The sequence below is a fragment of the Taudactylus pleione genome, unplaced genomic scaffold (genome assembly GCF_031769625.1).
Source record: "Taudactylus pleione unplaced genomic scaffold, aTauple2 ptg000490l, whole genome shotgun sequence".
NCBI lineage: Eukaryota > Metazoa > Chordata > Amphibia > Anura > Myobatrachidae > Taudactylus > Taudactylus pleione.
In genome coordinates, this window is record NW_028284892.1 from 2,848,253 (window position 1) to 2,875,054 (window position 26,802).

Genomic DNA, 26,802 nt, shown 5'->3' on the forward strand with positions numbered 1-26,802 from the left:
ACCACGATAAAGCAAACAGCCAATCTAAAGCACAAAAAATAAACAACTTTTTGAAGTATTTTTCTTTACTTAAAAAAACACATATCGACAAATAAATACAGAACAATGCATTAACTAGAAAAATAAAAGCAATGTGAGAAGTTTCTACTTCAGGAAATAAAACATTTAGCTAGCAGTCCTACATTTTCTAGCTGTGTTTCAATACAATAAATGTATAAAATGTTAGTGTAAAGCCAGCTGCATTAAAAAAAAAAAAAAAAAAAGGGAATATTAATTTTCTCTTCTGGGGTGGTAGTAAATCCTGGCTAATAAACCTTTTGTCCTACAAGGAAAAGGGGGCATTATGGATGCCTCTTTGTAGTGCTGTTAACCTCCTCGGTTGCACACTTGTCTCTAGTGTATGTACATATATCAAAATGTCTATATATAAGTAATGTACGGGCCTACTTTACAATCATTTTAATTATGTGCCTGTGGGTCAATTTGCTCTAGAACGTCTCTAAGACAAAACACTTCAGATCTGAGGAAAATATTCACAAGGCTGACGGCCATGTTTAAGAATTCTACTTTGAAACCCTATTTTTGACTAGATTACTTCATTTTAATTATTGATTAGTAATGACTAATTAATCAGGACTTTGCCTCATTTCCTACCAATGTTTACTATCAACAAGCTCTTCGAATCCGTTGGTAAAAGCCTTTTTTTTAATGTATCGATACATATTCTGGTTGCCCATTTTACAGTGGTGCATAAAATAAGATGGCCGTATGTATAAAATGGCCGACAGAAACAGTTTTCCAAGTACAACTTAGAATGGTCCATCTAGCGTATAAATTAAACTTTTTATTTATCAAGGCCTAATTGACAATTCAGTTATGGCCGCCTTACTCTTCGCAGTCATATTAATACTACAGTGATGCCCACTCTGTTTATAAACCATCATATGAACGAGTCTTTGCGGCAAGATGAGAAAGGGGTCAGTTCTGCCATCTTCCAAAACATTAATGAAAGACTGCGGCCATTGTAGGATATTGACTCTACGGTGTCTTGTTGTAAACGGAATACTCTCTGCTTTAGAAGAAGTGGTTACTAAAGATTCAGACGACAGGCCGGACAATATCAACGCCTCAGATTTCTTAGGTGGCTCAGAGAATTTAGTCTCTAACATAAATCCGTGTACAGACGACATCGTCAGCGGTCATGGTCTACAAGGGAAAAGGAAGAAAATAAATATACAGTTTACAACACAGGTTGTCACAGGGGCTAAATCCACATCTTATGCGTGTGACAGATGCATCTTGTGCCTTTTTGATTTTGAAGCCAGCACTACTGAATTAAATGTCATCTACATGTAATACAGTCAGCCATTTTTGGTGGACGTACAAATATTCACGAGAATACAGCCTAAGTTACTAGGATCCTTTGACATCACAGAGACACTTCATGACTAACATTCTTGGAGAACAATTTCTTGGTGAATTGATAAGACTTTTATTTCTGGTCATAAAAAATTGGTACAGCACACAAAATGGCTGCTCCTATGTGTTTAGGTCACACAGCCAATGTCTTGTCTACATGTGTGTTGTCTGTAAAACCGAGTCAGCTGCTTGTTTTGACCAATCTTTTACAAGTTTTACCAAGAAACTTGGATGCTACAGGTTATATCCCATACTTATAGCAAGACTTCTCATATTAAAATGCTCAGATAATTAATACTTTGTTGGCATACTGGAGAGTATCCTGTACTGGCGTTCTTCTTACCAGAATAAGTTCTCCATCATTGGTGAGTTCTCTGGACCAGGAAGTCTTGGGTCCTTCCCCTTTCAGAAGTCTTTGCTCACATACCATTTTGTTCTCACTTTCCCATTTTGCAAGGCTCTAGAGAGAGATAAAAGGGAGGCACTTAATTAAATAACAGATAGGCCCTCCAGACAAGGACACTCAATACCAGCACCACCATCCGTCATGTGCAGGAGACAGCGGTCTTCTCCTGGAAGCTCATTACTGAGAGCTGTAACACTCAATTTCCTCCTTTCTTCCACATTTCACCAACTTAAACTTCCTGACTTTGGAAAGTGAATGGGGGCAGGGAGACAGCTGAAGTATGGACCAGCAGAGTTAACAAAGACCATCTGGAGAACGCAGCACCGAGATTATCATCTGCTCCGGGTCCTTATCGCAAATCATTTTATATAACCTTTATAATGATGGAAACGGAAGGAGTGGCTCAGTTTGTCTTTTTGACTGGTACCCCTACAACTATTATAAAGAGTTAAAAATTTCCCTGCGCTCTTTCTTAATAATAAATGAATGGAACATATTTTTAAATTTTTTTTTTTTAACTGGGCATATTCTACAAAAATGCAGATGTGCACGTACAAGTGTTTCAGAAAAATAAAATTGATAATCCTAAAACCCGCAAAGAATCATCGACCGGAAGCAAATCCTTCCGTCTTAAATGTGCATATTTAATATTGATAAAAAATATATAGGAAGTAAATACTTTATAATGTTTATTTATTAAAAAAAAAAAAAAAAAAGATTTATAATTTATGAATACAGGATTAAGATCAAGGAATCAAATGTTAGTTCTTTTAATATTGGTAGAAATATCTATTGGATCTGTAGACCGGGATGCCCAACCCTTGGATGTATTTATTTGCAATGTTGTAAAAATGTACTGACTTGTAGCAGTTTTTACTAACATGCTATTTAACTTTTTTTTTTTTCAGAATTGAAAGTGAAGCAGAATGTACAGTATATTAGAACAGGCTCGGCAATAGTAAGTAAAATGCTCATATAATAACTCAACTCAATAATCTACAGATTGCTTTGATGCTTCTCCGTCACAGGCGTGATTAGACATTTGTGCGCCCGCGACCAAGAGGAAAAAAAAAAAAATTTACACATGGACAAATGGGCCTGTTACCGAGAAGGTGCCCTCCCACCCGCTTCCTATCTCACTGTCATCCTAGCAGCTACTTACTACGGGGCCATGATGACGTGAATAGCGATAAAAATTAGTTGCGTCCCTACAACTGTCGTAGTGACGCCTTTGTGTATTGCTATAGTGTCAGGATGGGGCTAGTTTTTGATGATCTCTACTTGAAATCTGACCATTCGTAGTAAAAGGAAAGCGTACAGATAATGCAAGTAACTTAGTGCAGGAGACAGCGCGCTGGGGAGACTCTCACGAAGCAAACTATCGGACCTGGCTGCCAAGGCCAGGGAGTCACGTATCTGATAATGAGACCAGAATCGTGTAAGGCTGAAGAAAGAAGAGCATGTGACCCGCTCCAGAGTTGTCATGCCTGAGTTAGCCCATCAGGGGCCTTTGTGTCAGATGGCTCGGTGCCAAGCACTGGCTTTCCTTCTTTATTAAAAAGCGATGACCCATATTTTGACAGAAATTTTCTAGGTCTCAAATTCAACTTTAACACCCGCTCTTTGTCCTCGGTATAACGAGATTCAATAAAAAGAAATATCGCTACATACCTCCCCGCAGTCCCAATTTTTAGAGGAGTGTGATTTTACTGGAAATAGATGGATCAGTTCGTGGTGTTGGCTGAGTTAGGATATAGTCTAATTTTTCCTGATTTTTCTCATTTATCACCAGTTATTTATGTGGCGCACACATGTTTCGCAGCACTTTACAGAGAATATTGGGCCATTAACATTAGTCACTGCCCCAGTGGCGCTTACAATCCATATTCCCTGCTACATGCACATATACATACACACTAGGGTTCATATTTGCTGGGAGCCAATTAACCTACCAGTATATTTTTAGAGTGCGGGAGGAAACCCACGCAAGCGCAGGGAGAATATACAAACTCCACACAGTTAGGACCGTAGTGGGAATTGTACCAGCGACCTCAGTGCTGTGAGGCAGTAATGCCGGCGTGCTAGTGCGTTCGCATGCCGTTGCAGGAGCGTGCATAAATTGTCCACTGCGATGCCATACGCAGTGTGAGGTCTCATAGCGTGCATGGAAGTTAGCAATTTCTTGAGTAAGGTCAGGGCTTGTGCAAGTGTGCCTGAGGCTGCGATGGTGCTAGACTACCGATGGTTTCGCTGTTCTACTAAACATTACGGATGTGTGTAAGGTAAAGTGAGCGTCCTTATGTTGTGCTGAGTTTGCATTGCGATCGCAGTGGATTAGCATACTATCGCAGTTGAACTGTGTGCGTACGCAATACTGCGATCCGGAGAAAATAAGTAGTCCTGTCAAATTTGGGGTACTTGAAAATGGGTGCAAGCATATTTAGAAGTCGCTAAAGTGAAGAAACGTAAAAAACGCACCTTCAGCAAACACCTGCAATAAAAAAAACACCTCACCCATACTTGCAGACGCCCCAAAAGTCTATTTAGCTAGTTTTTACGTTTGTACCCCCATTCTGCACTTTTTCACCCCCATTTTCAAGGTGCTTTTTTTGGGTTGTTCCTTTTTTTTTTTTTTTTACGCAGTTATCCTTTGGGGGGGCTGTCCCAAGGGTACTGAGTGTTTTCCCCACCTTTGCACCCCAAAATAGCGATTTTGCACTTTTTTTCTCCACCTATTCAGAAGCGAATCTATTTCGCCCATTGCATTGCGTTTTCGCGCACGCGAGAAGTTTTTGCAATTTACTACTGACAGAAGTTTTCATCCTGGCAAAAAGTCGCAATCGGCGATACTCTTTCGCGGATCTCGGCTTTTTGCTTTGAATTGAATATGGGCCAAAGGGCCTCATTCAGAGCCGTTCGCTATTTGCGTTAGTTCGTTCAAAAACAAGGGGTGGCTATGCAAATGATCCGTTCGCACATTGCGGTCTGTTCACACCTCTAAGTCTGAACGAGCGAGCAAAACATACGCTCTTTTATTTCTTAAAAACGCCCCCTGGCCGCTCGCACCATACGTCATGTCCGCTATTTATTAGATTAATCGAGTACATCGAACAGGATATGAACTGCTCGCTATTCTTGTGGTTGGTTTTTTCAACCGCTATTTTGCGAGCAGTTCTGAGTTAAAAAAAACCCCAGTGACGTGGTCATTGACGCTGCTATATTAATTATGCACACCCATAAAACGCCCGTTTTGACCTTTAAGCACGCCTGCGTTCTGATCTCCACTCCCCGTTTTCAAGCACCTTCCCCTGTTACCACCCACATACGCCTCATTCTGTCACTCAAAATAGCAGGCACTCGCTATATAGCGTACAAACGATTTTCGGCCGCACTGACTGTTTCGCGCATGCGTACTAAAAATCCGTACGCATGCGCAGATGTGCGAACATCGGTGGGAACGAGCGTACTGCCGCTAGCGAGTGGCTCTGAATGAGGGCCAAAGTCGGGAATCGCAAGCAAATATTTGATTGGATGGGTCACTGTACATTTGCACCATTGCACATAGCTAGAAAACTAACTCCTAACATACTATTATTGTACAATTAAATCTGTGTTTAAACTAGGGATGTGCAGGCTCGGTTCTACTCGGTTCCGTTCGGTTCTTTTTACCGGATCTTATTGGGTTTCAGCTGTCACGAGTTTTGGATAGCCAATAAGATTCGGTAAAAAGAACCGAACGGAACCGAGTAGAACCGAGCCTGCACATCCCTAGTTTAAACATGAATATACATGATGCAACTTAATGATATCCTTTAAAAGAAAACAAATATATACGTTCTTGTATACTTTCCCTTAAAAGAACTGCCAGACCTCTGACACTACCTCATTTTTTTCTTCATTTAAAATGAGCTGTATATTCAGGGTGAGAACTGCTGTATATTCAGGGTGAGAACTGCACCGCAGATGTATTGCATCCAAGATTTGGCCGAGCTGCACTCTGGTGCTGAATTTCCACCTAGAAAAGATTCAGCATAACCTCATTCTACCCAACCACAAACTGCTTTACGGAGAGAAGTGTAATTTCCTTTTTGCTAAAATGGGTATTCAATTAGTATCCCAAGATGCCGCCTGGAACTGCTTAAAATCATATCATATATACAGGGACCCCAGAGGCGTCAGGATTTCAGTTTCCACTTTCTCAGCTTCTGCAACTGTTTTTAAAAGGAACCAATTTAAGTTTTGTTTTTTTTAACCCACAGCGCTGACAGAATAACCACAAGGCCCATTGGCCGCAGAGCCATGTTGGGGTTAATTGCATAGGTTGACATGCGATAAATAAATCGCTTTTGAGTCGCTAGTTCGCACAGGAGAGGCCACATGATCCCTGGCTGCTTATCACTAGTCTTTTAATATATGTTATAAGAGATCTCCCCGCACGTCATAAACTAGGAACAAATTTAATGGCTCACAAGCCGGCCGGCAAATCACTCCTTAAAAAAAAAAAAAGCAAGATTATTTTTTTTTGCAGAAACAATGAGTGCAGTGTTTCAGGCACCGGTGACCAGAAGTCCAAAATTGGTTTTTATGGGTAATTTTTATTTTTTTCGACACTTGTGCACAGAAATAAAGGCTAGTATTGCATTGCGTATACTAGAACTTCTCTTTGCTTGGATGTTATAGCTTGAGTTAATTTTAACGCTGGGAACACCGTTGTGAGGCAGGAGGTGTAAGTGCCTTCGTACGCCGTAAACTTGGGTCATAAAACCGGCCACACACGGGGGCGTATTTATGAAAGACTGGAAACAGAGGCTCCAGCAGCATTAGAGTTCATTTTTACTTTTCCTAATTCATTGCAGGGGTTACTGCCATCCATAGCAATGTGTGTATCGCAAGAGATAACGCCTCTGAATAGAGGCTGCTGGCTTATCAAATATTTTGGAGGTACTTGTTCCACCAAAATACTAGTTGTGGTATTGCCATCTCATTATAGGAATGGGGTAACACTCCTGAATGCGACTAAACTTTGCGGGCGGCTATGGGGTGATTGGAAACGCTGGTTTTCATTTATGGACCCATTTTCGGGCGTTATACTAGCACTGAAAGCACCTGTACAGGGTGATTGTCACATGATTGTATTGTCAATCTGTTTCTGCAATGTGACTCGCAGTGCCCCAAAACCCGCAGCATGATTGTCAGGCTGCTGGCATTTGGAGGTGGCGACGGGCAGCATTGCAAGAAATGGGGGCGTGTCTGCCCCGTTTTCTGGGCGTGCTGAAGGATGACTCGGATGTTCGATGGTCATGAGCTGATCCCGATGCTGCATCCTTGGGACGTTGCAGCGGATCACTAAAGCCTGCTGCGTACAATGACGCATCGGCTGTGCCTTTAACGTCCATCTCTGAATCGGCACCCTAAATACGTACATAACCAGCACGCAGATATGTACGCATGTCTGCGGCCAGAACACCACTACCTGTGCGCTTGGTTTCATAGCAGTCGTCATGATCTATGCGCACTTCCGTTAGCACTATCCATTAGAGCAAAAGATGCCTATGAAAACCGGTATAATAACTCTGCACACATGTAAGAATGCCCCGTACCTACAACCCAATTATGCCTTCTCAGTCGATATGCGACTGATATGCATTATGTCCATCGCTGCATCAGGCCCTTTGGGTGAGAGAGTGTAATAACAACCTCCTATAATAAAAATGTAAATCAGTATAACTAGTCGAGTGATTACAGTCCCCTGAGCCTTACCTTACATGGGCGGCCGTCTACAGTCTGTTCCTCATATTCCTCCCCTATTTTGAAGTTGATCTCAGTGGTCCGGACAGTAGTGGAGGTTTTGATGTAGAACGACTGGTCTTCCTGCTTGATCTCCACGGCTGGCTTAGAAGCAGCAGCCACTGCGATTTTTCGTAACATGACGTTGACGCCTGAGAAAACAATTGCAGACAAGTTTGTGTCAAAATGGAGTCAGCTCGGTCACTGTTTAATAGTCAGGAGGAGCATATAGCAAATAGCAGCTCTATATTATATATATATACACGCAGATGCTTTCCTCAGACGCCCATTCCCATTTGTCATCAAACCCTCTGTCAGCATAGTGAGGGTAGTCCTGTATCGCGTATCGCCATGGACAAATTCCTGTGACCCCCTCCACACCTGTCTGCAGTTACCCATTGCTGTCCCAGCTCACAACAGATTCCACAGAACGTGTTTTGAGTAGGTGCCATACTCCAAAACAAATGCTAAAGTAATAATTTTAAGTTGTTGCGGAGGCGGCCATCTTGTGTGCCTAATTATTGAGAAGGCCACCTATCCATTCATTAGGAACCAGCCTCATGATGAATATGTACACTAAAATTTCATACAACATGGCCGCTTCCACGTTATGTTAGAAATATAGATAAACTCTAAGACCTAGGGTGGTACCCTCACGCAGACCCCCAAAAAAACAGAGATAACTATTTACGATCTACTTTTTACTGAGCCAAATCCTTGTAGTCACAAAGACGAGGTAGCGGGACAGTGGCGATGTGACCGAGGAAGGAATTTGAACGCATCTGCATTCCTCCTGTCAAAGTATCGTACAACTTTGTTTTTAAGCACGGAGAACAAAACCTGTAATATCTGGAAAAAAGTATAACTGACAGTTGTGTCATTACGCTATTTCCTCGAGGCAACATAAGTTTATTCATAGACATGGGACACGGCAACATCAGAAGTAAAAAAAAAAATCTGACTTGTCACTAAAATAAATTTGAATTATGTTAAAACAAATTGTCATATTCTATTAAGCAAAAAAAAAAAAAAACGAGAGAGGGACATTTTATTCAGGAAAACTAGATTCTGTCGTGAAGCACAGGTAGAAATATCCCAGTAACTTGACTCATTCTTGCACAAAGTTATTGCAATGCTTTAAAATAGTAAACGCAGGCCTGGGGATTGTGACGGAATACACCTTATAGTAATCCTCATGCCACTGTTGGCAACACTCCTTCCTGTGTTGGTGTCACTGGGAATAATAGGAGTTGGATCAAAACAAGCCGGCAGGTGGGAGATATTAGCACAGTGCCGTGCTTCCAGGGCTTTTTCTGGCAGTATAAAAACTTTTCAAAGGTAAAACCACAGCTACACCCACCAAAGTGCCATATTCTATATCGCCATCTGCATCTAGGGATACCCGCACCATAACAGATTGGGCCCTTCTTGGTACCCCTGGCCGTAGCCCCTTAAGTACAAACAGGGCCGTAGGTAAGGGTTTGCAAGCAGGGCCTCCGAACAGGGGGTAAGGCCAAGGATGGCGGCATGGTTGTTGCCTTGATGGCACCTGGATTAAGCTTGTCTGACAATCCACTTCCTGCTCCTGGTACTTGTTGTGTGACCTCATGATGCCTCCGGCCACATGGGTAGGGCTACTGGCCTACTTCACCCAAGCACCTTGCTATGGCACTGCCTAGAATTAGCTTTTTCTTGCTCTGCTGTAGTCTATTGGGAGAAAATAAAACACAGAAGTAATATACATAGCTCCTTGTGAGCCAGCCTACTTAGTGGCCAGCCAGCCAATCAAGAGCAGTTTCTCACCTTTCAGATTAATTCATGGCAATGTGAAGCCGTTTGAAAACTACAAGGGACATATTGAATTTTGCATAAATATCCCCCCGTCCCCTCCAAGTAGCTAAAAAGAAATGAAAAGCAAAACAGGGAAATTTGACGAACATAAACCAGTTCTATGCTACCTCTGAGCAATGTTGCCTTAGGTATGTGAGTAGCTAGGCCTATAAGGCCACTGAGAGGCATTTAATTGCACCAGCTCTATGCCCTCCCCAGTCAGTGTTGTATGCATACCCGAGGGCGAGGCGGTGTGACCGCACCGACCAATAGGAATCTATATTCCCCCTGCCTATACTACGACCCTGGGCGTTCGCTTCATATGGGCCCATAAGGCAGGATAGATGCCATAGATCTGCACAATCATTCTGCATTTAACTTGTCACTTATTGGCATGTGAAAAAAAAACCCAACAGGTTCATATCTAAAATGAATTGGTGAAAATGGTTTTTGCCCTGACAATGGGCCTGATTAAGAGCCGGACGCTATTTGCGCTCTCTCGTTCAGAAAAAGGGGCCAGCTATTTAAATTGAGCGCACGCTCTTTGCGGTCTGTTAACGCCTCTATGTCTGAACGAGCGAACGAAACATGCGCTCGCTATTTTTTAAAAAACGCCCCCTTGCTGCTCGCATCCTACGTCATCTCCGCTATTTATTAGATTAATCGAGTACATCGAAAGGCGTATGAACTGCTCGCAGTGCTTGTGGTAGCATTTTCCTACCGCAATCATGCGAGCAGTTCAGGCTAAAAGACAACCAAGTGACGTGGCCGATGCTGCTGCTTTGTTAATTATGCACACCCTTAAAACGCCCGTTTTGACCGTTTGGCACGCCTGCGTTCGGATCTCCACTCCCTGTTTTCAAGCACCTTCCCCTGTTACCACCCACAAACGCCTCATCCTGTCACTCAAATTAGCAGGCATTCGCTATTTTGCGAGCACACAATTTCCGACCGCAATGACTGGTTCGCGCATGCGTATTACAACCCGTACGCATGCGCAGTTGTGCGAACATCGCTCGGAGCTTACGAGCGGCTCTGAATCAGGCCCTATATCCGCTGACCGCCCTTTCTGTCTGTACAGGTATATCTAAAAATCACCACTATCCCCATTTATAAACTTTTAACAACCCCCCTCCCCCAACAGGGAGATTGCAAAAAGGTGGGGGGGGGGTTTGTGAGAAAATGTAGGAGTGGTATAGCGTGAGGTACATGAACACGAGGAGAATTACTGAAAAGATCTCATTAGTGCGGCATACAGCAGGATGACTGGTTTGTCTTGTGAGGTCTGTTCCCGCCAGCGAGACAGAAGATCGGTGCAGACATATGATTTCCGAGAGCCAGCACAGAAGGTCACGTCTGTAAAAGAGACGAGCATGATCCAGCTCGGTGCAAAATAAAAGGAGAGAGCTGTCATTTTCTCATAAAAACCATCTTGTTTGTAATGAATGAATAGAGAATAAGGGCCTTGTCTGCTCCGGGGCTTGGCTGGCAACCGAAGTAACGCTGGCAAACCCTCCATTTATGCTCCTCCCTGCCTTCATACCACACAGAATAATCAAATCAAATTTCCTACTGTCACTCGTGGCCTCCTGTAACCCTTGGTAATCTGTATACTGGGGAGAGTTCCCAATGCCTCAGGGAAGATGACTCCAGAAAACACTTCTCTTACACAATCCCATAGATTCCTGTCTTGCTTGTCTTAATAGAATATATTAATTTATAAGGGAAAGACTCTATTAGACTGGAGAAATGGAAATTGTCATTATGATTGGCCTTTCTACGTCTAATACCTTCATTCTATATAATAATTTTCCCGTCCCCGGTGGCTCTTTTTATACTAATGTGTAAAAAAAAAACCAAAAAAACAGCCAGGTTTAGTTAACGCTAACAATACAACATCAACACAGACAAGATGTCAAAGTGAAAAGAGATCTCAGAGGGTTGTGCTAAAGCCTCTCTGCTCACAACATCAGGAGCTGTGTGACTGTGGTTGCCATGGTAGTCATGACAGTGCAGAATTAATAGCAGCCTGTAGAAACCAACCATGGAGACATGATAAATACCATTATTATTCTTGTAGCTTGCTGCAGTTATTTATGTTAAAAATTAAAAAAAAAGATCTGGCTCATAGTTTTCATGGGATTATTACTGCAATAGAGTACGGTGTAATATTGTATATTTTGCCTTTCGAAAACATCACTGAGACCAGATTCTTCTATGATATGATATAATACGTCTGATAGCTTACATATGACATACTGTACATAATAGTGCTTACCACACACAGATACTGTATGCAAAAGTTTGAAACCCCTGTCCTAGTTCCTTGGTTCATGGAATCTACAGTATAAGTGAAATTTAAGTTAATACAATATCTACAAGGTACAGATTAAACATGATATTTTTCTGCACTTTTTAATGCACAATTACAATTTGTCTGCTGAATATAAAATGTTAACATTAAATGTGATGTATAGATGTTAGTACTCAGTAACCCCTCCTTTGTCCGAAAGAACAGGTTCCATTGTCACCTCCAGCTAGGAGTCTTTCTATTCCTTGCAGAACTGTTCTAGCTCAGGAAAAATCTTAGGTCATTGTACCTGTGTTGTGAAGGTTGCAATCTACTCACATGTAATATTCCGGGTCAGGGGACTCTGATGTCCATTCTATTATTTTTTAATTTTTTTATTCTCTTCCTGCATTTCGTGGATGAATTTGAGGTGTGTTTTTGGGTCATTGTTTTGTATAGTGGTTGGAAATTTCGACAACTTCAAATATTCCATGGACTCTGGGATATCCGCTTCTAGGATTTGATTATATTTAGTTGAATCCACACCCATAAATGCTGGCAAGGTGTGTCCAAAAAAGTAAATTTTTATTTTATCCGTCTGCTGAACTGTTCCAAAAAGTTTTTTTTTTTTGGTTTGTTGTTTTTCATTCAAGGGTCCTCCGGATAACGACTTGTGTGATGAAGGGCTATAAAGGTTTCCTCCTGGCAACTTTAATGTGCTGATCATTTTTGTGGTCCTTTGCTTCTGCTTTGCCTATCTGACCTGTTTATGAGCAGATCTACTGCCAGATCTTACCTCCACAACTTCCACTTTGTTTCTGATAATGGAAATTCCAAGCTGGGTCACTCTTTTTGTAGCCTTCACCTGCATTCTAACAGTCACAGCAAGTCCGCTGTTTAGAGGAGTCCATGAGAGTTTTGAAGTATCCAAAACACCAAGAGGGTATTTATTCCTCTCTAGAAGTGTCCTCACCTGGCTTCATTTAAGTCAATCAAGTGTTGAGGCCTTAAGGCCCCCATACATCAGCAATCTGAAAACCACAATTGAACAATTTGAAAATGTATTGCCCGATATTAGGATTTCACAATCTAACAGTCATATATTACAGATCTTTTTCAGTGATTTGCAGATCGATTGCAGCAAACACAGATCTGCCAATCTTGAAAGGCCCATCATTTTACTAGTAACAGTCTGCAAATCTGCTGATCATGTCCATACACTAGCAATCTACAGCCCCAATTGATCTGTGAAATCCAACATGTTGGACAATCTGATTAAACAATTCCAATCACTTTTCGGTTGCAGTCTGCGATCTGTGAAGCCCATACATTGCAGATTTTTATACACAATCGATTGCAAATTGCACGATTGCTGCAATCCGTCTCTGATGTATGGGGGCCTTAACACAAAAGTGATAATGAATCCACTGGAAGGGTGCCCAAGCTGCTACGCCTAGCACTTTCAATGATTTATGATTCTACGTTTATTATAAAAAAAATTGTAATTATTATATGCAGATATACAGTATATCACATTTATATTTGTGCGCTGCACAGGTTGTAATTCCTTTCACACATTATCTGATCACTCAGTATTACCATATGATAGAGAAATATGCACTATTACAACAACGTCAAATATTAAATGTGTAGTTGACATTGTGCAATGCACACTGGCCCATGGGTCCAGGGGGGCACACCCTGCATTGACCGAATCCTCACTGTAGCTGCCCATGCGGCGGCCCGCCCTCCCTATACTCCTCAATGATGAATACAGAAAGATGGGTCCGCATGGGAGCATCACAGGCTCCGGCACTTTGCCAAAGTATCTTCTCTCTTGTGTACAAGTTTCCATATCTAACACTGTATAGATGGCGCCACCAGGAAGAGGTATGGGGGAGACGGCAGCACATGCCCCCCCCCCAGCCATACTGTGAGCATTTTAGTTGAAAGTGTTGCACATTTGTAATGATAGTATCATTTAATCTGTCATCCCAAAACTGCATTGGTAGTGAATGAAGGGCTCTATCCGGCCTCCCCAATGGGGGACTGCATTGCCTAGATTGGATGGGCAATTGGGGGGAGGTCGGTGAACGGTTGATGGCATTCACATGGACAAATGTCGGGCGGTACATGGCTCCATTGTGCCCCCCTTCTACCAGCATAAACACCTTTGTATGACCCACAATGCTTGTGTCCACATAATTCAGATTTTAAATGAAGCATCAAAATTTTTGGATTTTGTGGCCCCCACCAATTACCAGCTCACATATCAAAACGATTGTAACCGTATACTGGTCCTAACCTGTTATTTCCAGTCTAACATTGAGCACTAAACAACATACAAGTTAGATTTAAAATTCAAACACTGTTTGGAGTTTTGGAACCAACGCAAACATGGTAATCTGAAACCAGACATTTTTGAATCCAAGTTCTAAAGAAGCAGGGTTAGGTTCAAAGCAAAAACAGAGGTGTTAAAATACTGAGCAAATTAGAAGTTGCTGGAGACTGCCTAATAAAAGATGACTTTTTCTTTTATTTTTGCATCCCGGGCCGGCCGCACAGAGGCTTTGATCTTTCTATAACATGTTTAACACTAGGGTGATAGACCATTAAGCCATAAAGTCTGTGAGAGATTTACGCCAGCCTCCATGACAATAGAGAGAGCACTAAAACTTGAAGGGCTGTTTTCGGCCTGTGAATCAGAACGAGTCCTGCAATTGTGATAAAAAAAAAATCAAGGTGGTCTTTTTAGCTTTTTGTCTGATGTAGAAATTAACAGCTCAGTGTACAGGGGTTAAGCTAAGGGTGAAGTCAGAGATCAGAACGACCAGTTAGGATTCACATAAGGTCGAGAAAACAGACATTAATCTGGGTGGGTTCTGTCTCCTCACCCATATTACGTGTTACCTGTTCACACCACCAATACCAGTATAATATAAATCCCCCTCATCCCATCCTGTATCCGACACTGTACTATGATGTATTTGGTCCTTAGAGAGAAAAAGAAACAAACGTTTTGAAGATATTTGAATTCTATTAATTTGTACCAAAGGCAAATTGTCCTCTAGGCAAACTAGACCTCAGGGCCTAGATTACAGGTTCCCAAACTCTGGGGCTGATTCAGCAAGGAACGCAGTTGCTTATACATACGCAATTGGTCAATTAATTCGCACTGCGTATGGAGCGGAGTGCGCAAGCTAATCGCTGCATTAGGAATTGAGGACACAGTAACTGCGCAGACCCATGGCAGAGTGACTGACAGGAAGTGCTGTTTGTGGGTGGTGATGGGGGAAGGGGGGGGGGGTGGTCGGGCGAATGCAGGTGTGCCGATGCGTTTCAACGCTGTTGCAGGGGCGTGCATAAATTATCCACTGCGATACCTGAGGCGTCATAGCGTGCACATAAGTAAGCAATTCCTGAGTGATGTCTGGGCTTCTCTAACTGTCCGATGTTACCGATTGTTTCTCTATGTTAGTCAAATATACAGATGTGAGTGAGTGTGCCTACACGTTTACCGATCTGCGCACGAACCAACATCGTGTACGATTTCCCTTGAAACTCCTCCCCGGCAGCTCTGCACACGATTTGGTGTTTAAAGTGTCCAATTTACAAACGATCTATCCTGCATCCAGACTTTTTCCAGTGCATTTTGTGTCCCAGATTGGCAGATCTGCCCTACAGCACGGCAGATCTGAATATGCGATGTGCGACCAGCGGGGACACGCATCTCATCGTGATGTCACCAAACGCCACCCAAAAGTGTGTTTATTTCTGGAGGGTGGGGGGGGGGGGGGTGTTTCAGGTGGAGCTACCTTTAAGAAATGCATCATATAAGGGGACTTCTCCATTAGGTAAGGGTGAAATAGTAACCCACCCTAGATATAAATATCCAACATGTAATGACATGGTCATAAGCTATTAAAACACTCCTATCAGCTGGGAAGAGTAGAACCTGATATGATGGAACCAAGTGGAGGGTTTGCATGATACATGGTCATTGATAAATAAGCAGAGGTGATAAAAAGGACGAGACATTCATTTTATACCTAGGAATGGTTATAGCAGCAGTACGGATTCAGAAATGGACATCTGAAATGGTGTTAAATAGCAAATATTAGAGGTTATTTACACGGGGGCAGCCAGACGTTCTACTATGAATTGCGTGGCTATATATGTATGTGTATATGTATGTCTGTGTGTGTATATATACAGTATATATATTATACAATATACTCACTGACTCACCCTATGTGTCACCCCTGTCTGACTCCCACCCTACTTTAGATTCTAAGCTAAATGGCCAGGGCCCACTTCTCTAGTGCTCTGCAGCTTAAACCACCATCACCTTCCCAATGCCAACAACTGCGCCATTCCAATGATAATTACAAGCTTATTGGCTGCTATAGGTAACGCCACCACTTGTCCTCTTCAAAAGGTTTGATATATCTCCCCCGAGCCCCAAATGAGACCAGTTTCATCCACGGAAAAAAAAAGCCCTTCAATTGCCATGGTGAATGGTGTCGTGCCACCCAACTCTTTGGCAGTTAGAACATACATTCTGATGCTCAGGACAGCCCAGAGCCTAAATAAAAAATGCATGATGCCCTAGGTGCGATTTTGATTTGTTAAAAAAACAAAAAACAAACATGAATAAAAGTCAGTGTAATACGGACTCCTCAGAGCCCACTGGGCCCTAGGCAGAAGCCTAATTTGCATTCTGAATGATCCCGCTCTGGGATAGTCCCCTCGAAGGGCACTGTCCCAACTATTATCAGCCCAGGCAGGAAGGTATGCATCAGGTATACATTGGTATCTCTGTTGTATTATTATTACTTCATTAAAAAAAAGATCATTTTAGATTAATCTAATAAAGAGATGACCAGTGCACCAGACACTATTTAAAATAATAATAAAAAACCGTCGTTAAGTGTTTGAAAATAATAAAGAACGTGATTGAAAACCGCACGGCCTCTCTCTTTGATAAATGCAATGTTGTTTTTTACAGCTGGGAGTGCTGATAAAGGACCCCCAGTATGTCAGCTTTCACGCTGCGTCCTGTGCTCAACAATTAAGTCCCATTAATGTTGTGTAGCTGGAGCAGCCTGCGGTGAGAAGTCAGTATTTTGCTCTCGGCGGGGGACGTGGAAAGAGACCTGTGTCAGACTCCCAACTCAAACAGTCTCCTCTCCAGCTGGCAGCACTCTGCTGGGAGAGGGCCAAGATTCTGCCAGCGCCTGGGCCGTCCAGTATCTAGCAAACCACAGGGGGGGGGGGGGGCAACGCAATGTCTTTGCACCTGTTATGTGTGGCCTCTACTAAATGCTATGGGGATTTACCTTATTAACCCCACCACCGCCAACACGCACTTTGTGCACCCCACGGGGACTGACCAGTGAATCCCAGGGACTTTACTCTGTCACTCACTGCTTGTCTCTTTTAAAATGATTATTTTTTTTTGGATGATGATTTTAAGGTCATGTTTTCCGTGCTGCAACTGGAACTGGATAGGAGAATGAGGATAAATGCAATTCACAGATAAATACGTTATTCTGTGCCACAGTACACCGTAACCCTAATGTCTTCTATATAACTCATAAACATAGGAGGGCATCTGGACTTCTCATACACCTAGTGATACAGATCTGCAAATGGGACTAATAGAATGGAAACCCTACAGAGTAGAGCTAGATAACTGAGCCATCCCACCTGCCTAAATTGTGTTATTTTATATTGCTAACGTCGCCCCTGCGAGCTTCAAACCCAATCTGCAGTGTCCCGAGCGCCCACAGTGACTTGTGCAAGAACACATGCAGCTGACACTGGGATTTATACTGGCAAGCCTTGCAGTGTCAATGTAATAGATGAAGTACATTTAACTACTAAGCTGCACAGAGTAGTATCCAAACTATTTGAAAAGGAAAATAGATTTGTAGGTAATTAACTTGTGAAATCTCCATAAATCTTCTTATTGCTGTAGTGGGCATGAAGCTGTCTAATGCAATTCGGGAATACAGAATTATCTGCCCCCTGTGTACTTGATCATTTATTAAGTTACTTATAATAGCGCCAGCATGTTACGTTGGGCTTTACAATTGGGAACAAACATACAACAAGACTTAATAACAGAGAGGTAAGAGAGCCCTGCTCGCAATGTCTCCTGGGAGATCCATAAAGTGAGGCGTACGGCACAAGTGCGTGGGAGTGACAATGCGAATTTGCGTCATCTCTTCCCGTCTCATTTTGTCATTGCGTGACCATGGTGATGCCCTTTGCATCAAAGCCCCGCACGCCTCAGAAAAAAAGTGAAGCGGTAGCCTATTCTGTTGGGTTAAGGGCTCCCGGGGAGGACTTAGGGTTAGGCCCCCCCAGGAGGGTTAGGGCTAGGCTAGGGTAAGGGGGTGTTGGGGTTAGGCACCCCCGGGGGGAGGTTAGGGTTAGGCGCCTCCCCGGGTGACTTAGGGGTGCCTAACCCTAACCTCCCCCCCAAGTGCCTAAACCTAAGGAAGGGTTGGGGGGGGGGTTAGTATTAGTCAAAATACTTACCTGTCGGGATCTTCTGTTGCCGGTCTTCCGGCGTCGGGATTTGATTTCATACCGATCTTCCCCATAGCAACCTATCAGATGTCAGCTGTCTAGTGCAATTGACCTAAAGAGAGCTTAAATCTTGCTTGCTATGGGTAATGCAGGCCAAACATCTACGACTCAGTTCTGACTATCCGATTCGCATATTGGTGGCCATCGATGATTGGCCATCTGCTGATGGAATTAGGGAAATTCAACATGTCAAAAAAAATTTTTTTTACGATTTTTGGGCCAGGATTGGGGAATCGAGATTTTTAAAATAGGTTGAATATCCCCAATTCCCTGACCCTGCCGTCAGTAGAACGAGGAATTTCCGCAATAGTGGATAGATGTATCGGGCCCCTTAACAGCACATTAATGTTGTATGCAGCAACGTTATTAAATACTTTCTCCCATTGGAAAGGCTGGTAACAAAATATCAACCCAGTAACTGCTCAGTGAGTGGTTCTGTAAGACTTTATAGCCTTATAGACTTATTTTTGGAGCCAGGGACTTAGAAATATAGAACAATAGGCTGGATGCCAGTAGTGAAAGAATTTTCTGCTTTAATACACATGTACACCAGGGTTACACGACTTTATATTGTTATAAATCAGGATATCGCAGATTTTCCAAAATTATTACTGGCAGAGGACCACGTCTGGTTCCTCCGGAGGGAGTAAAGTTAATGAAAGAATATACTGTTGCATAACCAGCAAGAAGGACTAGAGACACAATATATCACTCGATTTAGTTTTAATAGTAAAGTAATCTCAGTGACGCTATAGAATGACACAAGCATCAAGAACAATGCAGATATAAACATCCATCTGTAATCTGATCGAAGCTGGACATTGTTCTCTGGTGTTAGTGACAGAAATATTCTGTGAAGTGATCATAGGAACGGAAGCGTGCTTCAATATTGAATGCCTCATGGTAATATTTTATTCATCGCAGGTTGGCCGCTTTTTCGGAAAGTGAACCTCGATGACCCAGATCTAATGCCGTCAGGCCTAACGCACATTGGCAGGTAACTCCACTGGATAAAAACGTCTAAAGGAAATACTTTTGTATTGAATTGAGTAAAATGTAAAACGACTGTTGCAGTTGAATTGATGAATGAATGCACTGGGTCACTGTGTCCAGTTTTCCCTATGTCCAGTCCTGTTTTGCTTGTTAAAGTGGTCAGTTTAGAAATAATGACAAATACAGCCACAATTGTTTGTCGTTTACACCGCCAGCACTCAACGGTGGCCGCCAGTTTGCGGGTTGAACTAACATTTAAGTAGGACTTAATTTTGTGATGAGTAAGGACAACGATGCTGCTGGTTCCTAGTGAATTAGTTAAGTTCGCAAAATGGCGGCCATTATTGTCTGCCTCATTGCTGCTACCATTATGAGCTTCAGAGCCTGGATAGTGTGTGCACGACACCGCAGAGCCTAGAAATCACTCAGGGGCGTGGATGTGTCACTTTGGGGTGTGTCGCTTTCCCAGGGAGAATGTCCTAGCTATTTCCCTTTCTTTAACATACCTATATCATTGGTGCCCACAGCACCCGGTCATGGTGGTGAGCTGAACATACCTCCCTGGTTGGAATGTTCTGACTCCTGGCAGTGTGACAAATGTCCTGACTGTAAGGACAGTGAGGTAATTTATTACCAGTTATTATCAGTTATTTATATAGTGCACACATATATTCTGCAGCGCTTTACAGAGAATATTTGCCCATTCGCATCAGTCCCTGCCCCAGTGGAGCTTACAATCTATATTCCCTACCACATGCTCACACACACCAGAGTTAATTTTGCTGGGAGCCAATTAACCTACCAGTATATTTTTGGAGTGTGGGAGGAAACCGGAGGACCCAGAGGAAACCCATGCAAGCACAGGGAGAATATACAAACTCCACACAGTTAGGGCCATAGTGGGATACCCTAGAAATCAGGACACTTGCCTACATTGGGAGAGTTGGGACTAATGGTGACACCACCATTTCCTACTGAATTTAGTCTCATGAACCACAAAATGTCTGCCACCACTGACAGGTGCAGGCAGATACTTTATGGATTTATGGCTGATTTAATGTTACCCTTTTTTTTTTTTTTTTTTGTTAATAAGCAGCATGGCAGCACCCCACTCAGTCTGCATGGGGAACCATTCCGACGGGTCTGCAGGCAATAGTTTCCATGCAGTCTATACGATACACTGTAATGTGTTATAGGCAACAGTACTTGATTCTTCTATAGCTCGTTACAGTGTATCGGGAAGGCAGGAGAGCTGCATGGAAACGCAGGTCTGCAGACCAGCCAAGTCATTACTATCTCTAGGCTACAAATACACAGCTGAATGGCCATTACAGACCATGGGGCCCATTTATCAAAGTTAATTTGAGGTAAATTACCTCAAATATTAAGTATCCCCCGGATGTATGAAAGAGGGACCGCAGCAGGTATCTCCAATACCTGCTGTGATCCCTCCATTGCCACCCGCAGCCGCCTCCCCCACAGGTTTCTGTGGGGGATGCGATGCTGCTAAACGTATCAAATGTATCTGAAGATAGCGTTAGCCGCTGTAGTCTATGGGGACTTACCGCATTTCAGTCGGCGGAGGGATCTCCCAGATCCCTCCGCCGGCAATGGGCACCCCCGCATGCACCCCCGCAGTCCCGCATGCACTCCGGCCACATCGCAGGGACGGGCTCCTTTCGGAGCCCGTCTCCCTTCATGTGCCGGATCATACATTCAGCCGGTATGATCGCATTTTGCAATGCGATCATGGGCGGTACTGGATGCCCTGATCGCATTGCAAAATGCGATCATTAATAAATGGGCCCCTAGATCATTAAAATTAATCCATTCTTGGATATGGGGATGTAGACAGCATGTTGACAGTCAAAAGGTAGACACACTATTATGTTGAATGTCAATAATGTCGACATGGCTGAGATGTTGACACCCGACATGTCGACACCCGCAAAATGATAGCACATCCAGAATATCGATTATATGAGATGTGGACACAGTTAAAATGTTGACACAATAAAAATGTCCACAGTAGTAATTATAGAGTTAGGCTTAAAATTGGGTGTAGACATTATGTACCTGTCAGCATTAACATCCATTGAAATGATGCTTGTTGGAAATGGATTGGGGATTGTTTAATTAATGGAGAACCCCTTTAAATTGGGAAATAGTCAAAGTAAGGCTGCTGTAACGAGCATTGGAATGAAACAAAATATACTATGCATCCCCTTGTTGTGTACTTGATAGAGTAATTTTTTTCGTACCAAGCCTAAACAATAGCGCCTAGGACTTTGTCAGCGCACATCGTATGACTGTGATAACGCAGCCATACCGCCAGCACTACTCCCTGCTGCTTGGAGGTACCAGGCACACATTCCACCGCAGAGCCGTGATATGCCCCAAGGGATCTATGACAATCTGCAGAACAGACAACCCGCAAACCAAGATCAGACGCCTGCCGTAATCTCCAGACACTTTTCCTGTGCTTGCCAGCTTTTATAATCCTATTAAAATAAAACTACAGTGTGCTTTGATATCTCTAAGACTTTACTGCTCTGCTTAAAGCTGCTGAATATTTATTAAGGCGAAGTCTTGGCTGATTGCATGAACAGAGATCTTGTGGTGCAGGTGAGAGGGAAGTGGTTTCCTGGAAGAAATTGCTTGCAGGAATGGAGTTTTAAGAGCTCTGCAAACATTCAGGATTAAAAAGGGTCAAAATAAATCCACATGTAGGGCTAGTGCAGAAGATGCTATGAAATATATAGCAATATTTATCAACTATAGGGTACTGGACTAGTACATTGTTGAGTTGTAGGGGGTATAGTTACTAAAGTGCGGGTTTATAGAAGTGGAGTTGTTGCCCATAGCAACCAATCAGATTCTAGCTATTATCTTGTAGGTGCTAGATAAATGAGAAGCAGAATCTGATTGGTTGCTATAGGCAACAACTCAACTTATAAAAATCTGCACTTTAGTAAATATGCCCCGTAGATGGGTTAGAAAACAAATTGGCGGATGGAGGTTTAGCACAGTGCCTCGGCTGTTTTGCACTTGACATGTAGTGGAGACAGACGTGTGGTGGGCTGAATATTAATTACAATGCAGCCCGTATACTGAATAGGGATCAGTGACATCACATGGTGCCGCAGTGATGTCACAAGCTCTTGATAAATAGGTCACATTCTCATTAATATCACCATGTGTAGGAGCTTTGCCCACTTTGAAAAGGCTGCTATACAAACTAGATCCTATGAGGTACTGGATAGCCACTTTCATAGCTTAGGACTGTTAAATACAATAATAATATAAAAATAATTAAAATGAGCACAAAACTATTTCAATGCATAGACCGAATTGAATTATTATATGAATGGAGTGTGGTACACATGAATTATGACCCAATAATCCAAACAATAATGCATGGAAAGAAATGATAACACAACACATATCCATTGTCACCATAATATTACAATCACTGGCCTAAGTGAAAAAGTTTTTACATCTAGAGTGCTTAAACCCTGCTTGTGAGGTGAGGTACTCCTGGACGGTTATAAAACGGGGGACCTCACTGACTGAGGTGCAATATTTACTAACATGTATATAGTGCCAGCATATCCCGTATCAGCTTCCTTACGGAAGGTATTATTACAGAAACGTGACTATTGGCTCTGCGGTTCCTTGCTGTAACCAAGAGATGACTATAATAAGTGCCGCTAACGTTGCGGTCGTCCCCTGGTGAACGCATCATACCAACATACGGCTCTAAAGCGCCAGCCCGTGTGCATGGAATCTGGCTGAACACACACAGCTCTCACATTTGCCAAAAAGTAAGATACTGTGGGAACAAAAAGTATAGACATTGTTCCGTTACTGTATGTACTAATAAGTAGAAATACATTTGATGTGTAGTGGTTTCCATAGATGTCTGTTCTAGATTAAACTGATATAGTAGAAAAAAAAGAGGGGTTAAAAAACTGGGGTATAAATTGTGTACTGTAGCCAGATAGACAGAGGCAGTGACAGTGAGAGGTGTCTTCTGCGCAGAGAGTACCAGCAGGGGAGATAACCAGGGGACAGATGGGTGCATGTCTGTGATTGGTTAGGTGATACAATCTGTACATAACCACATTCCCCAGAAGATGGGGAAAGCTGGAGTGTTATTTGGGATGACAATGGGACTAATTAGCAATTTAACAGTGTATAATGCTGGGTATACACTGGCAGATATATTGGCCGATAATTGTCCGGCCAATATATTGTTTATGCGTCGGCCAGTGTGCACCAGCGATGACTCTGTGAATGACGTAGAGAGATCATTGTGTCCTGGTGACTGTGTATTAGGAAAGGAAAGATCATTGTGCCCTGATGTCTGTGTATAAGGTGGAGGGGAAGGTCCGTGTGTTCTGATCTGTGTGTGATAGGAGGAGGACAGTGTATCCCTGTGTCTGTGTATTAAGAAGGGGGAGGTCAGTGTGTCCTGATGTCTGTAGATTAGAATGAGGTAAGATATCTGTGTATTGGGAGAAGAGGTTTGTGCCCTGATATCTGTATATTAGGAGGAATTGAGAGGTCTGACTATTGATGTCTGTATATTAGGAGGAGTTGAGAGGTCAGTGTCCTAATGTCTACGTACTGGGTGATGGTGAGATAGCTGTGTATTAGGAGGAGAGGATAGGTCAGTGTGCCCTGATGTCAGTGTATTAGATTGAGGGCTGAGTCCAGCAGCCTGTGCATTAGGAGAAGACAGCCATGTCATGATACCTGTGTATTAGAAGGAGGGGAGAAGTCTGTTCCCCCCGATGTCTGTGTATTAGGACAGGGTGATAGATATTAGTCTCCTAATATCTGTATATTAGAAAGGAGTGATAGATATTAGTCTCCTGATGTCTGTGTATTAGGACGGGTGAGAGAGATTAGTCTCCTGATGTCTGTGTATTAGGACGGGTGAGAGAGATTAGTCTCCTGATGTCTGTGTATTAGGATGGGGTGAGAGAGATTAGTCTCCTGGTGTCTGTGTATTAGGATGGGGTGAGAGACATTAGTATTCTGATGTCTGTGTATTAGGTTGGGGTGAGAGCTATTAGTCTCCTGATGTCTGTGTATTAGGATGGGGTGAGAGATATTAGTCTCCTGATGTCTGTGTATTAGAGCGAGGTGAGAAATATGAATCTATTGATGCCTGTGTATTAGAACAAGGTGACGGGTCCATACTACTACGAATAAATGACAGATCTACTCGTACAATGGGGCTTATTCTCATAGGTCAGACAGCATGTCCTTCGCTCCTATGTGAGAACTGCCAGCTGATGAAGCATAGATCTGATCCCTGATCAGATTACTCACCCAACACTTTCAGTAGCTCCTCGAAATTCTCGGAATGCTTCATCTTCCAGTTCCCCGAGAAGTTGGGCATTTTCTGGGCTACGCTGGGATGAACCACACCAGAAGGAATAAAATCTATGTATTTATATATATATATGCCTGTCCAGCAGCTGAAGCCCTGAATTAGGAGAGAGCTCTCCTGTCCCTCTGTACTGTTACACGGCCACCTTTCTGCAAGAGTCAGTGCTGACGGATTCAGCCAAGTATAGATGTGTCACTCCTAGCCCGAGGGGCTTAATTCAAAATGCAGCCTCACAGTAAGAGCTCTCTGCCCAATCTGTGCAGGTTAGACTAATGCAACATACAGCCTGCTCCCTGACTATATATACCCCCCCCCCCCCCTTTCCTCTCATATGTCTGATGCTGGATCACAAGCCTCCCCCTGCCATTCACCTCCCATCCCTCCCTGGGGAGGGGCTACACAACAAAACCTTTAGCAATCCCACCTGTGGCTTTATCTTACATACCACCACCTATTTAAAAAGTGAAGAGGAGAAAAAAAAAAAAAAGGCTATTTAACTTAAGTTGACAATTAACCCACTGTAAGGAGTGAAAATACTTTGCAGGTTTTTGTTTTGTTTTGCATTATTGTCAGTGCCAGTGAGAATTCCAGCCCAATGGAATAGACACTAGTGAGTGACCGAGAGAAGGATTCTATGGCGATAATGGCTGCTGGCAGCCAACACACCATTCATTACAGCATTTTAATGAGGCCTTTAATAAATTAGCTATTCATTTTTCAACCTTTTATTTTGAGTATGATCTGCCCCTATAGCATTAATTTTATACTGCAGCGGGGCTATGCATCACAATCAGGGGCGTAACTAGATAGTTGGAGGCCCGGTAGCAAAAGTTTATAAGGGCCCCAATGGTGAGAAATGTATATAACACAGGTAACTTTGACAAGGAAGATGGCCCCATAGAAGCTGCACCCATTGCACCTATGGTGACCAGACCTTTGGCTAATCTGGGGGATAATTAGGGGAAAACAAAAGAATGAGTAGTTTTTGGTCCATGTTGGAACGGCTGCCGTTTTGAAAGTTGGAGAACATGTCTGACCTAGAGGTTGGAATAGGGGGCCTGATTCAGACCCGGTCGCAAGCGTTGAGCGCTCGCAGCCGGGTCGATGTTTGCCCACTGGGCATGCGCACGACGGAGCTCGCTATCTCGCTATGCGCGAGACCCGGCTATCGACGGGAGCTCCGTCGCTCGGGTCTCGCACCAAAGGGGGCGAGCTTTGGTAGGCGTGGTCGGGGGGTGGCTTCACAAACGGAGGTGTTCCCAAGCGAACGTCTGCCGTTTGTGGGCGACCCCACTGACATCACCAGTGTTGTCAGTGGGAGAGCTTCCGGCTCTATTAGAGCCAGAAGCTCTCTGGGGCTTGCGGCCACGAGACCCTACCACAAGGGTCTCGTCGCAAGCCCGATGGTCGCGATGGTCTTGACCATCGCGACCATCAACCTGGCCGCTCGCTATAGCTGTGGGTGGTCACCCACAGCTATGCGAGCGGCCAGGAGGTCGCTCCAAAAAAAAAAAAAAAAACGCCCTGATTTAGAGCGAGCGCTCTTTCAGAGCGTCCGTCTCTGAATCAGTCCCAGGGTTCCAAACCAGATCAGACCCAGGAATTTAGCCGGCGCTGACTCAGGAAATTCCTGAGTCGGCACCATTCACACTGGAGTCGGGTCTGCAGTGACCCGGCTCTTCTGGCGTGGAAGTGGACGTTTGGAGATGACATAATCTCCAAGCGCCACTGAAGCCGGCCAATCAGCTGGCATGCGGCGCGCTCCAGGTAATTGTGACCCGGATAGCGCCGTCTACACTGCAGGGTTTCACGGGTCATTCCTGTGTTAAACCCTGCAATTTACCTGGGTTGGATTGCCGAGTCACTTGACCCAGGAATCCAACCCTGTCCCCTTTTACACCAAGGAGCTACCCGGATTACCCCTGCAATAACCCGGGTTTTAGCTCTGGTGTAAAAGGGGTATAAATTGGGAAGTGGTTTGATGAACTTGTTATACCTTCTGGGCCAACAGCAGGAAGTGAACCAGTGGTTGGTAGACATGAGTTTAACCTTCTTCTGCGTATTGCTTTTTTGAAGGTG

At 43.4% G+C, this 26,802-nt stretch overlaps 2 protein-coding genes across 7 annotated transcripts in view; one reads left to right on the plus strand and one right to left on the minus strand.

Moving 5' to 3' along the window:
• The window catches only part of METTL25B (methyltransferase like 25B), a 250,820-nt gene that overhangs the window by 44,736 nt on the left and 179,282 nt on the right, over nt 1-26,802 (plus strand). For 4 of the 6 annotated variants that reach the window (XM_088449664.1, XM_088449663.1, XM_088449666.1 and 1 more), the window contains exons 2-3: nt 2,734-2,783; nt 19,254-19,326. The gene's annotated coding sequence lies outside the window, so the exon portion shown is untranslated. The remainder of the gene's footprint in view (nt 1-2,733; nt 2,784-19,253; nt 19,327-26,802) is intronic. The other 2 variants (XM_088449667.1, XM_088449668.1) reach the window with 1 other exon arrangement.
• CRABP2 (cellular retinoic acid binding protein 2) lies at nt 61-24,983 on the minus strand. The gene is made up of 4 exons (XM_088449672.1): nt 24,663-24,983; nt 7,586-7,764; nt 1,763-1,879; nt 61-1,206 (listed from the first exon to the last, which is right to left on the minus strand). Exons 1-4 carry the CDS (start codon nt 24,730-24,732, stop codon nt 1,156-1,158), a joined length of 417 nt encoding a protein of 138 aa, XP_088305798.1. The 5' UTR covers nt 24,733-24,983; the 3' UTR covers nt 61-1,155.

Excerpts from the sequence above, each read along its gene's own strand:
- CRABP2 (XM_088449672.1), bottom strand. The coding sequence starts at position 24,732 with ATGCCCAACTTCTCGGGGAACTGGAAGATGAAGCATTCCGAGAATTTC. Across the intron at positions 7,765-24,662 it reads GGAGCTACTGAAAGTGTTGG|GCGTCAACGTCATGTTACGA; the intron begins GTGAGTAATCTG and ends TTGTTTTCTCAG. Across the intron at positions 1,880-7,585 it reads TAGACGGCCGCCCATGTAAG|AGCCTTGCAAAATGGGAAAG; the intron begins GTAAGGCTCAGG and ends ATCTCTCTCTAG.